This window comes from Zingiber officinale, chromosome 9B, assembly GCF_018446385.1.
Source record: "Zingiber officinale cultivar Zhangliang chromosome 9B, Zo_v1.1, whole genome shotgun sequence".
Taxonomy (NCBI): domain Eukaryota; kingdom Viridiplantae; phylum Streptophyta; class Magnoliopsida; order Zingiberales; family Zingiberaceae; genus Zingiber; species Zingiber officinale.
In genome coordinates this window covers 107,829,619-107,842,274 of record NC_056003.1, presented here as the reverse complement: position 1 = coordinate 107,842,274, position 12,656 = coordinate 107,829,619, and the positions used below count along the sequence as shown (strand labels likewise).

The 12,656-nt window shown below is 38.2% G+C and overlaps 2 protein-coding genes across 7 annotated transcripts in view; both read left to right on the top strand.

Annotated features, from left to right (window-relative positions):
- The first annotated feature begins 396 nt into the window (after nucleotides 1-396).
- LOC122024868 (protein TAB2 homolog, chloroplastic-like) lies at nucleotides 397-6,605 on the top strand. Its single transcript, XM_042583590.1, has 5 exons — nucleotides 397-1,031; nucleotides 1,123-1,192; nucleotides 4,162-4,333; nucleotides 5,894-6,037; nucleotides 6,216-6,605. The coding sequence occupies exons 1-5, from the start codon at nucleotides 424-426 to the stop codon at nucleotides 6,473-6,475; spliced, it is 1,254 nt and encodes a 417-aa protein (XP_042439524.1). The 5' UTR covers nucleotides 397-423; the 3' UTR covers nucleotides 6,476-6,605.
- Nucleotides 6,606-7,894: 1,289 nt separating this feature from the next.
- LOC122024903 (protein ROS1A-like) overlaps nucleotides 7,895-12,656 on the top strand; it is a 65,902-nt gene continuing 61,140 nt past the window's right edge. For 3 of the 6 annotated variants that reach the window (XM_042583638.1, XM_042583635.1, XM_042583637.1), the window contains exons 1-3: nucleotides 7,896-8,140; nucleotides 8,359-8,956; nucleotides 9,134-11,197. In XM_042583638.1, coding sequence (XP_042439572.1) covers nucleotides 8,821-8,956; nucleotides 9,134-11,197 — 2,200 coding nt within the window. In that variant the 5' untranslated portion in view covers nucleotides 7,896-8,140; nucleotides 8,359-8,820. Of the gene's footprint in view, nucleotides 8,141-8,358; nucleotides 8,957-9,056; nucleotides 11,198-12,656 lie in introns of those variants that run through there. The other 3 variants (XM_042583636.1, XM_042583639.1, XM_042583640.1) reach the window with 3 other exon arrangements.

The window sequence follows — 12,656 nt, the reverse complement described above, 5'->3', positions numbered from 1 at the left end:
GACGATAGAATAAGGAGAGAGAAAGTATGATGAAAAAGAACAAGGAGAGAGAGTGAAATGAAAGAAAAATTAAACAAATATACTAAGGATATTTTCGTCCCAAACTTAATTTTTATTCTCATTACATCAAAACTCAAGGGAGGGATGAGTTTCATCCATACCTAAAATTTTAAATTTCATTTCAAAATCTTAATTCTATTTTTATTAACTAAATATAAAATTTGAGAATAAATCTATCCTCTCATCTTCTAACCGTTGGTCTATTTCTCTCGTATATTGCTTCTCATTGAATGTGTTGTGGTCCCTGTTTGAATGGAACTGATTCGGTGAAATTGTCAGGTTAGGTCAAATCACTGCGTTTTAGCTGGATCAAGTTCTTCAACGCATGAAATTCATGAATTTGTTTAAACGGGTGGATGGATAATGTGTTCAGCTCTCTTTTTTTCCTCGTCCTCAGCCAGAGAGAGCCGGCTGCTGCTGCGGCTTGAGGGCAAGCAGACTGCAGAAATGTCCAGTCTTGGCCTCAATTTTTGTTATCCTCCGGGCATCGGAGTCGCTAGGCCAAAGTCCGCCACGCCCTTCATCACCTCTCAATTCCATCTCGCAAAGGCTCTGTCCTCCTCCCGACTGCTCCTCTCCCCTTCCACCTCCGGTGCGCCACATCGGCGCCTCCCGGCGCCACCCAGCTCCATCTCGACGGCTTCCACCGCGGCGGACGACGAGGAAGGCCTCCAGGAAGAGTTGGCGGAGGAGGAGGAGGACGGGGACCCGACTGTCGAGGTAAGGTTCCTCGATCGGGCTACGGAGCCTGGGAGCATCACGGAGTGGGAGTTGGATTTCTGCTCCCGCCCTATCCTCGACGACCGGGGTAAGAAGCTGTGGGAGCTCGTCGTCTGCGATAGCACCCTGTCTCTCCAGTTCACTCGATTCTTCCCCAACAACGTTATCAACAGCGTAACCCTCAAGGATGCCATCGCCTCTATCAGTGACAAGTTAGGCGTGCCCTTGCCTGAGAGGATTCGGTTTTTTAGGTTGCTTTTCCGTCTTTTTTTCTCCCCTTCGCTTTTTTGACTTCATTTTTTTTTCCTTTTCAAATTGCTGATGTTATTCTCTCTTTCGTAGGTCACAGATGCAAACAATCATAACGAGAGCTTGTAACGAGCTCGGAATCAAACCAATTCCTAGCAAGCGGGTTCGTCACCTTCATCCTTCTCCAACTTCTCTATTAATCATTTGTCAAACTGAGAACATTTTTTTTTTCTGAAGAAAAGACATTGTTCATTAGAGGTGAAATTCAATATAATCACGATGTTTATCAATGCAACTAACATTGGTATTTTTCTTAATGGAAATGAGAAATCATATCCAATACTCATGTTTGTGTAGTTATCACAGAATGATTTGATGTTTAGAAACTGCAAACTATCAAATGGAACTGCCGTAGAGAGTGAAATTCAAATGACAGCGTCGTCCATCATATTAGTCTATATTCCTAGAAATACTAATAACAGAGGAATACAATTGTAGTTGAACCTAAAACATCCAATTGCCGTTGTATATTAGGTTTTAAAGTGCATCTAACACTCCTGAATGATCTATTTGGTAAAAAAAAGTATTTTTATATGTGCATTCCACGAATAAGAAGTTATCATTTTTTTGCTTAATTGTCATTTACGTCAATATTTACAATCAAGCCTTTTTGCACTGCGGAGCCATGCAAGATTGCCACTATAGCTTCATTGGACCAGTGTCGAAGTTTGTCCAAGCCACATCAACATTTAAGGATGCTACGTGCAATTTTAAGATCGTTAGAAGTATCAAGTAGAAAATTGGAAATTTTCAGAGGTGATTTATGCAATTTAACCGATTTGTATTTCATTCAATTCATTTATAGGGTATTTGAAAGAGACATTCAAAGACAAATATACGACTCTAGTGTGGATAAAATTAGACACTGCATTTAAGAAAGAAACTATAAATTGGAGCCATAGGCAATACAGAGAACGACACCCACAATCAACCAAGAGTCATATATTGCCATGTGTTATAGGAGGCAGTGCGGATCTTGTAGTCTAGGCACCACTTGGAGAGCAAAGTGACTAAGTCCTCTAGCCACCTCCAAAGTCACCACCTCGGATTGATAATTTGATATAGTCCATGATCCTGTCTGAAATCGGAAAAGACGAACAACAGGTTAGGTGACTTCGACGTTGATGTGAAAAGACTTTAAGCTGAAGGAAGATGGCGCCGAGCAGTCCTGCGTGTCAAAAAAGAATGTAGAGGGAAGAAAATGTCAGCAACCGGTCCAGGAGGGGTCCCCGACACATTCACTTCTATGCTCAAGTCAGGCAAGTGGTAGGGAGAAAATGGAATGCGGCTAACAATAAAATGAACAATGAGCTCTGAGTGCCTAATCATGTGTACCTGCGCCTTTAGGAGGAGACCCTTTATATAGTGCTAGTTTTCCTTTGTGCATGAATATCAATGCATTAACAAAAAAGGACCGACTATTCTGGCATTCTGCCAACTTTCCTAAAATAGACCCACCTTTTCTGTGTTTTGCAGGGTAGAAGTTAAGGGTGTCAATTCGGATGGGTCAAGTTAATTTTTTTTTTAAAACCCAACCCGAACCAGACTCGAACTCGAATCCAACCCAAAACCCCTATACTCGAACCCAACCAACCCAAACCTGACCCGAATAACCCGATTCAAAATGACTTTTTTTTTGTTATTTTTCTATAATTTTTCACTTTTATCGCAATACTTCATTATCATACAACATTAATATTAATATACATAAAAACATCTTAAATTTCAAAATAAAATTTGATTTAACCCTAAAAAACTCACTAAACCCTAAATTCGGGTCAACCCGAACCTGACTCGAAAATTTTCAACTCGAAAATCCTCCAAGTCGAACCCGACCTGAACTCGAAAATGCCCAACCCGAACTTGATTTTTTTCGGGTCGACTCGAGTTGGGTCGTCGGGTCGGGTTCATTTTTGACATCCCTACTAGAAGCTCCCTTTATACGGATTGTATAGGAAATATTATCTTGATTTTCTGAAAACAGTTATACAAAATGCCAAAAAGGAATATTAGGTCGTTAGGTTGGTGGGCACTGAATACGCTTTTATGGTAGGCCGACCGAGTCTCCTCTAACATCCGGTTAGACCTCGTTCTCGGATGGAGTCTGGTCTGCTAAGGAATATTGACCATCTTGAGGGCGCGACCTCTCTAAGGGCTTGACCTCTCTGGGTACTTGGCCTCCACTCGGCCAAGGAGTCCGGTCAGACCTCATTCTCGGATGGGGTCGGCTAAGGAATGTTGACCACCTTTAGGATTCGGCCTATCTGAGGACTCGGCGTCCTTGAGGACTCGGCCTTTGCTCGGCCAAGGATTCCGGTTGGAGCTCATTCTTGGGCGGGGTCGAGTCAACTAAGGAATGTTGACCACCTTGAGGGCTCGGCCTTTGCTCAGCCAAGGAGTCCAGTCAGGCCGTTCGTCTAGCATATCCAATTAGACCGAGAGGACTTTTCTTCGAATCGTACTAATATGGCTTGGGGTTCCATCGAGCCAGGGGACTCGCAATCTGATCGGGTAGACCACTCGGTCGATCCATACGACCGTGCTAGCCCCGAGTGTCCTTAGCTTTGATCGCCACACTAGTCGGCCTTTTTGACTTCGACCCCAACTTCGGGGACCTTACCTTATTCGTCATATTGGCGGGCCATACGAAGTGACTCATTTCCCATACATCTTAATGGAATTGTGTAATTGGTTTGTCAAACCTTGTCATTTCCTTTAGCTAGATCCTACTATTAGGTTGGCATTGGCCACGTATCATTAAGTCCCATTAGTTATTATTATTTGACCATAACGTAGAATATTCGTGTATGCTTGACGATATGTTAGCATGAAAGGCAACAAATATTTCCAGATAAGTCAAGAATTATTGACATTATAGTTCTATCTTTGGCATGGCGAATGTCAAAATCTAGGATGAATCCATATACTTTCTCAGACATCCGGGTTATGCTGATGGTTTAGTTAACTACTTAACTTATATAGATTCATGAACACATTAATTGCTTGTTCTATTTTGCTAAAATTATCATCATATGCAATGTCTCGTGTTGATTATTATCTTACTCTTTGCAGTGTCTATCACTTATTTTATGGCTTGAGGAGCGATATGAGACAGTATATACCCGCCATCCTGGTTTTCAACAAGGATCAAAGCCTCTATTAACATTAGACAATCCATTTCCTATGGAACTTCCAGATAACCTCTTTGGAGAAAAGTGGGCATTTGTTCAATTACCTTTCTCAGGTAAGTTCTGAAATGTTCCTAAAAATTAAAGCTGGTTGATGTGTCACATTGCTTCAGATTTATATTTAGGTCTGCTTCTTGGTGTTATGATTACAAGTAAAACTGTGAAATGGTGATGCTAGTAATATATGTATTTTGAACACAACAATTGGTAATATGATGGAAGAGCAATATTTTTGATATATGCCTAGGAAGAAGTTCTACTTAATTTGAGTTACCATGAGATTTATTTTGGTGAACATTGTTCTCATTTTTTTTTTCTATATAAGTTTGATGCTTTGATATATAGGTTTATTGTCTGATATCCTTCAATCCTTCATCCCTCTTTGTATACCTCTTAAGTTCATGTTTTGGTATATGCTAGTCACTTAGACATTTGACAAGTTGGATTGGGAATTTGACTATCAAGCTAATGGAAATGAACGAAGTAGGAGCTGAGGAAAGAATAATAGTGCGATAGAATGGAAAAACAGGCCCTGAAACTGCAAGAAGCTAATCACGAAGCCTTGGAAGACTTCTTATCTTCTTCAGCTGCACAAGCATGAAGGCCAATAAAATTATGGAGTTTGCAAGATATATGAATACGTTTACAAATCAAGAAACATGCAAGCTGCACAAGCATGAAGCAACTTTATCATCTGAAGAATTTGATGTTTTTGTTTTATTCTGTCTAAACCTGGAATTCAGAGGCATGTTCTTTCCATGTTGGTGGAATCAATGAAAACTCTCTAATAGAATTCCACGTAGTCAATTAGGCAAATGATTGTGGTTGGACGGGTTCTTGCAGTGTTCAACTTAGATTATGTATTCTTTCATTTCCTGGTGTATTTATTAGTTTTAATATGACTTAGTACACTGAGAAAACCACATATCTGAGTTTATGAGTTTGACCTTTCAATCTGGGGAGAGGGAAAAATCACAAATCAGAGGAGAGAGAGGCGGTGTTGGTGAATGCAAAAAGAAGGCAGCGGACTCACCTCACAGGCGAGGGGGTAGAAGGAGAAAGTAATATGGAATAGAATTTCCCTATTTATCTGATTTCCTATTATAATTGAACCTGGCCTAGTTTGATTCGACTGAACTGCTTCGTCTATCTAAATTCCTTAGGTTTAGCCCTTATTCAAACCTGATTTGAGCCCAAAATGCACTGGAACCTAATCCAACACATGATAAACTCAATTATATACTCAATTTGCCAAAACAAGTTGAATTGAGCCTCAGATCAAGAATTATACATAGTTTAATTTTATTTAAAACTAAGGTATAGGATCTCCACTTTTCCTACTGTATGCCAGCTGAAGTTTTATGTTATTTCCTTTTTAGGTGCCTCATTGTCTACCAATGTAATTTCTACTTTCTGGGGATATTAGGTGGCATACCCTCAAGAAAACTTGGTAATCAACATTTGTATCAGCTATGTTTTGCCAGACTTGAGCTCAAAATTTAGTTGGAACTTGCAACACAAAAATGTCATATCTGTTCATTTTTCTCTTCTTCGTTTTTAGTAGTTCTCATTAGATTGTCTTGATTATATCTCTAACTGACTTAATATACTTTCAGCTGTTGTTGAAGAAATGTCATCATTTGAGACGAGGTATGCCTTTGGAGGAAGCCTAGATTTCGAACTGTTAGGGTTTGAAATAGACGACAACACATTGGTCCCTGGGCTCGCTGTTGCATCTTCACGCGCTAAACCTTTGGCAGGTAGCTGATTTTCTAGAATACTTTCGGCAACTACCATCCATCAACTGAGTCTTGATTTATAGAGATGTCAATTATCTCTATCTTTTTGTTTCTATTTGATCATTTGTGTGATATTGTCATTCATTAATTAGAACATTATGGAAACTTTGTTATACTTGACCAAATGCATTATTACCAGCTTGGATGAACGGCTTGGAGATTTGTTCAGTGGAAGCAGATATTTCCCGGGCTTGCTTGATTCTATCAGTTGGGGTCTCTACCAGGTATACCTATGCTACCTATCCTAAGAACGCATCAACAACGAAGGAGGCAGAAGCTTGGGAAGCTGCAAAGAAGGCATGTGGAGGCCTACACTTTCTTGCCATCCAGGAGGAGTTAGATTCAGAAGACTGCGTGGGGTTTTGGCTCCTGCTGGATTTGCCTCCCCCACCAGTATAGCAAGGTAATGATCTTGTTCTACTGTTGTCAATGTTTTGCTGCTCTTCTCCTATCTCTATCTCTCTCTTTTAATTTTTTTAAACAATTTTTTATTTGGTAATTAAAGAATGTAATCTTTTGGTCTTCTTTCTGTTTTGGTTCTGGCAATTGATTTACCCGGCATCTGTTCCTGTAGTGTGCCTTTATCAGTACCTACCATCATTTTTCCACTGAGAGAAGTTAAGTCTTTTACTAGATTATTTTATTTTTAATTTATCTATTTAAATATCCAGATAAAATTATTATAATTTCAGTGCAAATGTTATGCAAGGACAAAAAATTATTATTCACTAAATAATGCCATAAAATTATCACATCAAAATTAGATTGTCTGTTACTAATTTAAAATATGAACTAAAGTTAAATGATTAACTCTTTTAGGTTTTAGTGTTAATTAGTTTGATTAGCTCAATCAGTCCAATCAATTTGATCAATTTTGCTAATTTGTTTATTTTATATATTTATATATTAATAGAACTAAAATAATTCTTTTTAAAAATATAATATAATATAAGTGTTCCAACCAAGTAAATTTTATAAAAATTCAGTTATTCTTATTTAATGTTTATCATCTTAATATTATAAATAATAAATTATACCTATTTTATTTTAATAGATTATTAAAATATAATTTAACGTCCAGTCTACTACCAAACATAGGAGGAAGACGGAAAACTTTGTGACATGACAACATTTCTCAATCTTTTGAAATCTGAAACAAAGTTTAATACATTTTAACTCTTAAATTTATATTTTCTAATTGAATGGAATAAATTAACTCTAAATAATTAAATAAGATTAAGTAACTGATTGAATTGTCCAAAATCGTATTTTAAATATACTATCTTCTATCAACCTCTTGGTAAGCCACAACTTGATAATTTACAAGTTACGAAGCGAAGAAAAAATGATACGTAGTTGTGGCTTACCATTTTTTTCTTAATCACTTTTTAATTTTTATTTTAGATTTCGCTTCGTAACTTGTAAATTATCAAGTTGTGGCTTACCAATTTTTAATTCCTTGAGAATAGTTAGAAAATCATAAAAGAGACGTAGTTCTGTTTATATCAACAAATCACGATCAGTAACAAATTTAACATTTAATATTTTCGTCATGATAAATTTGAAATTATTTATTTCCATTATAAAATTTATTTAATTATTTTTAACTGCGTGAACTTGGCGTCTACTTGCCGTCTTGCGTGGAACAGACACGTGTGCTCCAATTCGCGGGTTCCACCTGCGCACGTGGCGGGGGCTAGCACAGTTCGGGCTAACTGCCGTCAGCTTCCCCGGCGTTTCTCGCTTAAGGTGCGTCGACATACCGTCCAATAAGTGACACCCACTGACCCACATAGACCCCACCTTTTCAGACCACTGAATGATGCTGCTTTCCGCGGAACGAGGGAGGCAAGATTTCGGGTAAGAAAAACTCCAGTAGCAGAACAAGTTTTGCCTTATCTCGCTCGGTCTACCAGTTTTTGTTCGCTACTTCGCTTCGGGTGTCGATTTAATTTTCAAGAGTGGAGAACGACAGTTACCACGATCGTGTCTTCTTCTTCCCTCCTCCGATGCTTCAAGGTGGAACCCTTTTCGCAGTCGTAGCGTTGGTTGTTGGGAAATGGAGTAAGATTTGTTATTGTTGTTGTTTTTCAGCATTGATTTCTTCCCTTTTTTTAGTGTAATCTATTCGGGGATGAAGAATCGGATTGAAGCTAGAATTTGTGTTTTTTTTTTCTTAGCTTATTTTTGTTTTTTTTTTATATTTTCTCTGTCGTTGCACCTAAAGCCACTCACTTGTTTCTGCTTCTCTTTTGTTCGAATGTTTCTTTTGTTGGCGACAGATCCAGTTTGAGACATTGAAGTGTTGATAAGGAGGAAAGTTCCTCGCTTTCCTGTTTTTTTTTTTTTTTTTGGCTTTCTGGAGCGAGGTAGGGAGAGATCTTCCAAATTTAGCAACACCACGATGGCACATTGGATAAACTGGAATCCTCTTGCTGATAACATCGCCGGATAGTTTTGGGGCGGTTCTTGTTGCAGAGGAGGTGAGAGACGGCCATTGAAGTAGGAAGATTTGAGCGTATGGGTTTCGGAATGGATTTAAATAGGAAAGTTCTTCATCGTCGCAGCATGAGCATGAGGATATCAAAGTCCAGCCTCCTTTTCCTGTAACGCCTGCGAAAACATCTACCGTGGAAAGACGATCGATTCCCAGCAATGGTCCGAGGTGCGATAACCAATCTGAATTAAATTGGTCCGAAGCTGTGCGGAGATTCAATTCTGAAGGAGAAGGATCTCCTTCCACGATGTCCGTTAGTTCGAATGATATGGCTGCTTCGAAGGGGAACCATTTCTTCACAGTCCTTTGGCAATCTCAAATTTCTGATGGAGGCCCTATTCCCGTAGATGAGTCGCTGTTCCAAAATCCAAGCCTTCTGAATGGTATTAATTCATCAACACTGAAAATCTAAGAACTTGTCCTTTTATTTATTTAAGTTCTTTTATATAGGATCAATCTTATAGTTGTATACGTTACTAGCAGCCACCAGAGTTTCTATGTTTGTGGTTTAGTTGTGCCATCTGCTGCATCCTTCACACCCATATTTTTCTCATCTCCAGAGAATACGGTAACTGTGGATAAGATTGCTGCCATGCCATCATCTACACCTACTAATATGGCAAAGAATGAAGCAGGAAAAGTATTGGCCAATGTGTCTGTGGAGTGGAAACCTCCAAGAGAAAATGAGGCTATATCTTCCACAGACAGTGCAATACTAACAGCTTGTGATCCTGTTTTAGCGAGTTTATCAGATTCTCTAATACCATCTTTATTTGAGTCGGATGATCAACCACTAAAATCCCGGAAGGGAAAGCAAGAAAATCAAGCTATATATTTGAATGAAACACCGCAGCAGAACCTTAGGAAGAGAAAACACAGGCCCAAAGTCGTCCAAGAAAGCAAGTCAGTGAGGACACCAAAGCCAAAAACTCCTGTAACCGATGAAAGAAGTCCAGCTGGAAAGAGGAAATATGTGCGCAAAAAATTTGTAAAAGGTTATAATTCTCCCTCCACCACATTAACTGATGCTACTGACCTGGATAATTCAAATATTAGATCAGTTAGACAATGTCTGAACTTTGAGTTGGAAGTGCTGGAAGCAAGAGATGTATGTCAAGGATCAGCATTTGCATCTACAACTGATGGTCAACCTGAAAGTTTGGCTTCACATCATGGGGAATCTATGAATTATATAAGTACAATGTCGACCATTCAGCATTCGCAACTGTGTGATCCAGCTGTGCATAACCTAGAAAATGGAATGCCATTTGATCTCAATTATTCAGTTGATCAAACAAGATCCTCAATAAGTCAAAGTGCAACTCAATTCTCTAGCAGTGAAAATTTAATGACTAAACATATATTAGATCATTCTGATTCCATTCTACAAAAATGCAGTGCACCTCAGTTTGCCAAAGGTAAATTGGCATCTGATGACTGTATTGACCAGACAACTAATGACAGACACCAAGATAGAAGCAATTTCCTGTCCAATTCAATCAGCACATCATGCATGATGTTCAAACAGAAAAAAGGAGTCTGCACTTTCATTGAATGTGCTTGTATCTCAAGCAATGGCAATCTGATTCATGCCTTCGATAAGAAAAATCAGCTTAATGGATCCTGTGGTATGAGTAACCAGGACTTGCATTCACCAGCAAGGTTCAAGAAGAAAATAAAAAATAGCGACATTGAGTGCACAGGAGATGCCTCATTTGAAAAGCTGTGCATTCCTTGCAATAATTGCAGAGAAAACACTATGGCATTGAATAATGTTCATGTGACGCTTGATGACCCACAAATTTCAGAACAGTTTCAGCCTTTTGACAAAATAGATCAAGGGAAATCAGGAGTAACAGTTCAGAATCATCATCCAAACACAAATAATTCATCTTGTGACATCTTTCATGAAGCACAGCCTCTAAACAACCACGGAATCTGCAGTTCTATGCAGACATTTAAAGATAATGATAGTTTTAAAGATTTGATTTTTGAGATTCGGGATTGCAATGATGCCCATCTTGTCAAACCCAGCTATATAGCAAGACCAAAAAGGGACACTTCTCAGTCAACAAGTAGGGATGAAGTAGATTTCCAAGGACATCTGATGCCTCTATGGAAGTCTGATTTAGGACTAAAGGTTCCTGATTCTGCAGCAATGCTTTCCAGAGATCAAACAGAGAACATTTCCCATCTTAGGTGTTGTTCAAAATGTCAAATTGACATAAATTTTCAAAACTCATTTGGTTCCAATTTGATTCCACTAGAAATGGACCTATGTGGAGATCCTGTAGGTGATATAGTTGAAGAGATTAGACATATAGCTATAAATGAGACCCATGCGAATGCTAGAGAAATATCTGAAAATGCTCTAATTCCTTACAATGGGGGTGGTGTAATGGTTCCATTCAATGGACAGATTAATCTTTCAAAGAAACGAAACCATCGACCCAAGGTTGATCTGGATGGAGAGACATTCAAAGTATGGAATCTATTGATGGGAAAAGGAGGCAATGCTGGTGCAGAGAAACAAGATAGTGAAAAGGAGAACTGGTGGAAAGAAGAAAGGAAGGTTTTCCATGGACGGGTAGAATCTTTCATTGCAAGGATGCATCTAGTTCAAGGTTAGTCTCCATTCTCTATGTTCTTTGAGTCAGCAAGTTTACTAATGTGTGGTATTTTGAGATCTCAGTAAATATCAACTTGTGTTTCTATGTTTTTATAATTAGGTTCAGACCAACCACTATCTTTCTGTAAATAGTTAGGAATCATGATGTTTGACAAATAAGTAAATCATTTCATCTGAATCCATTTAAACTTACATCAAGTCAAATTCATCTTACCTTCCTGAAAATTTATAAGTAATTCAAACTTTCAAAGGCTATATCAGATAGCAATTCATGTTTCTAATGCTTGGCATTTTAAGATAGTAATATGATGTTGGAGGGATCGTGGATCATAGTACCGGAATGCTAGAGAGGGTGAGTAGCACTTTGACTTGCAAATAAAATCTTTTCTTTCTTTTGCTTAGATTAGTACAAAGTCAAAACACAAGTTAGCCAACAGAAATATAAGATCAATATAAACACAAAAATCAATTTGCTAATTTAGAAATATAACATGGTCCGGATCTCAAGTCTTACTCCACAACCTAATGATCTGGTAGGTGAATCTAAGCCTAAATTTCCTACTATGAAAGAAACTCCTTTGATTGAGGTAGAGAACTCGTATAGAATATTTTATTACAAATAAGAAATATAAGTACAAGGAATATATTATTAAATGTGAGCACTAGATGCCTCAAAATGAGCATAGAGAAGCGAATACTTGCTATGTACAAGTTGTGTATTTGGGATCCCCTTGCACCCTTATTTGTTAGTTACAAGAGTGCATTTAAATAGTGGATAAGATAACTCATTTAGATAGCTTCTCGTTGAAAACAATTGTCTCAAATGTCCAATAGTGGACTAAAATCCAGATGAGATAACTTTATCAACCAACAAGTAGTATATAGTCAGCTAAGTCTGCATCCAATCGACTGATCTACTTAATATGCATAGAGTCAACTAAGTTGGATAAGATCACAAGTTTATCCACCAATGACTTTATCTTTAGTCGATTCCAGGAGGATCAAATCGATTCAATCATAGTTAATGGATTAATCGACTGAGCTAGCCAATACAATAAGATTATCTTGTCCAATAGTCATATGAGTCGACTCAACTGACATTCAAGTCAACTTAAATCAAATAAAGATTAAGTCTTTGCTTGAGCAAAGATTCTAGTTGATTTGGCATTACTAACACAAATATGAGTCGATTCAATTTCTCATTTTGATTAGCTTGTATGCTCTTGCAATCTCCAAGATGAAGCTCATGTTTAGACTACGACTAAGAACTCATCTTCCCTTATTTAATGCTCTCAATTAAGCCTATCTAACCTACAATCGTGAACCTAAGGATTGCAAGTCACACAGTCTCATCTTTTACTTGTCTCAAGTTTACATCATCCAAGAGTCCACCTTCTGTTAGGTCTTTAGTCCCTCCCTCAGATGCACTAAGTCAACGGCTTGCTCGATATATC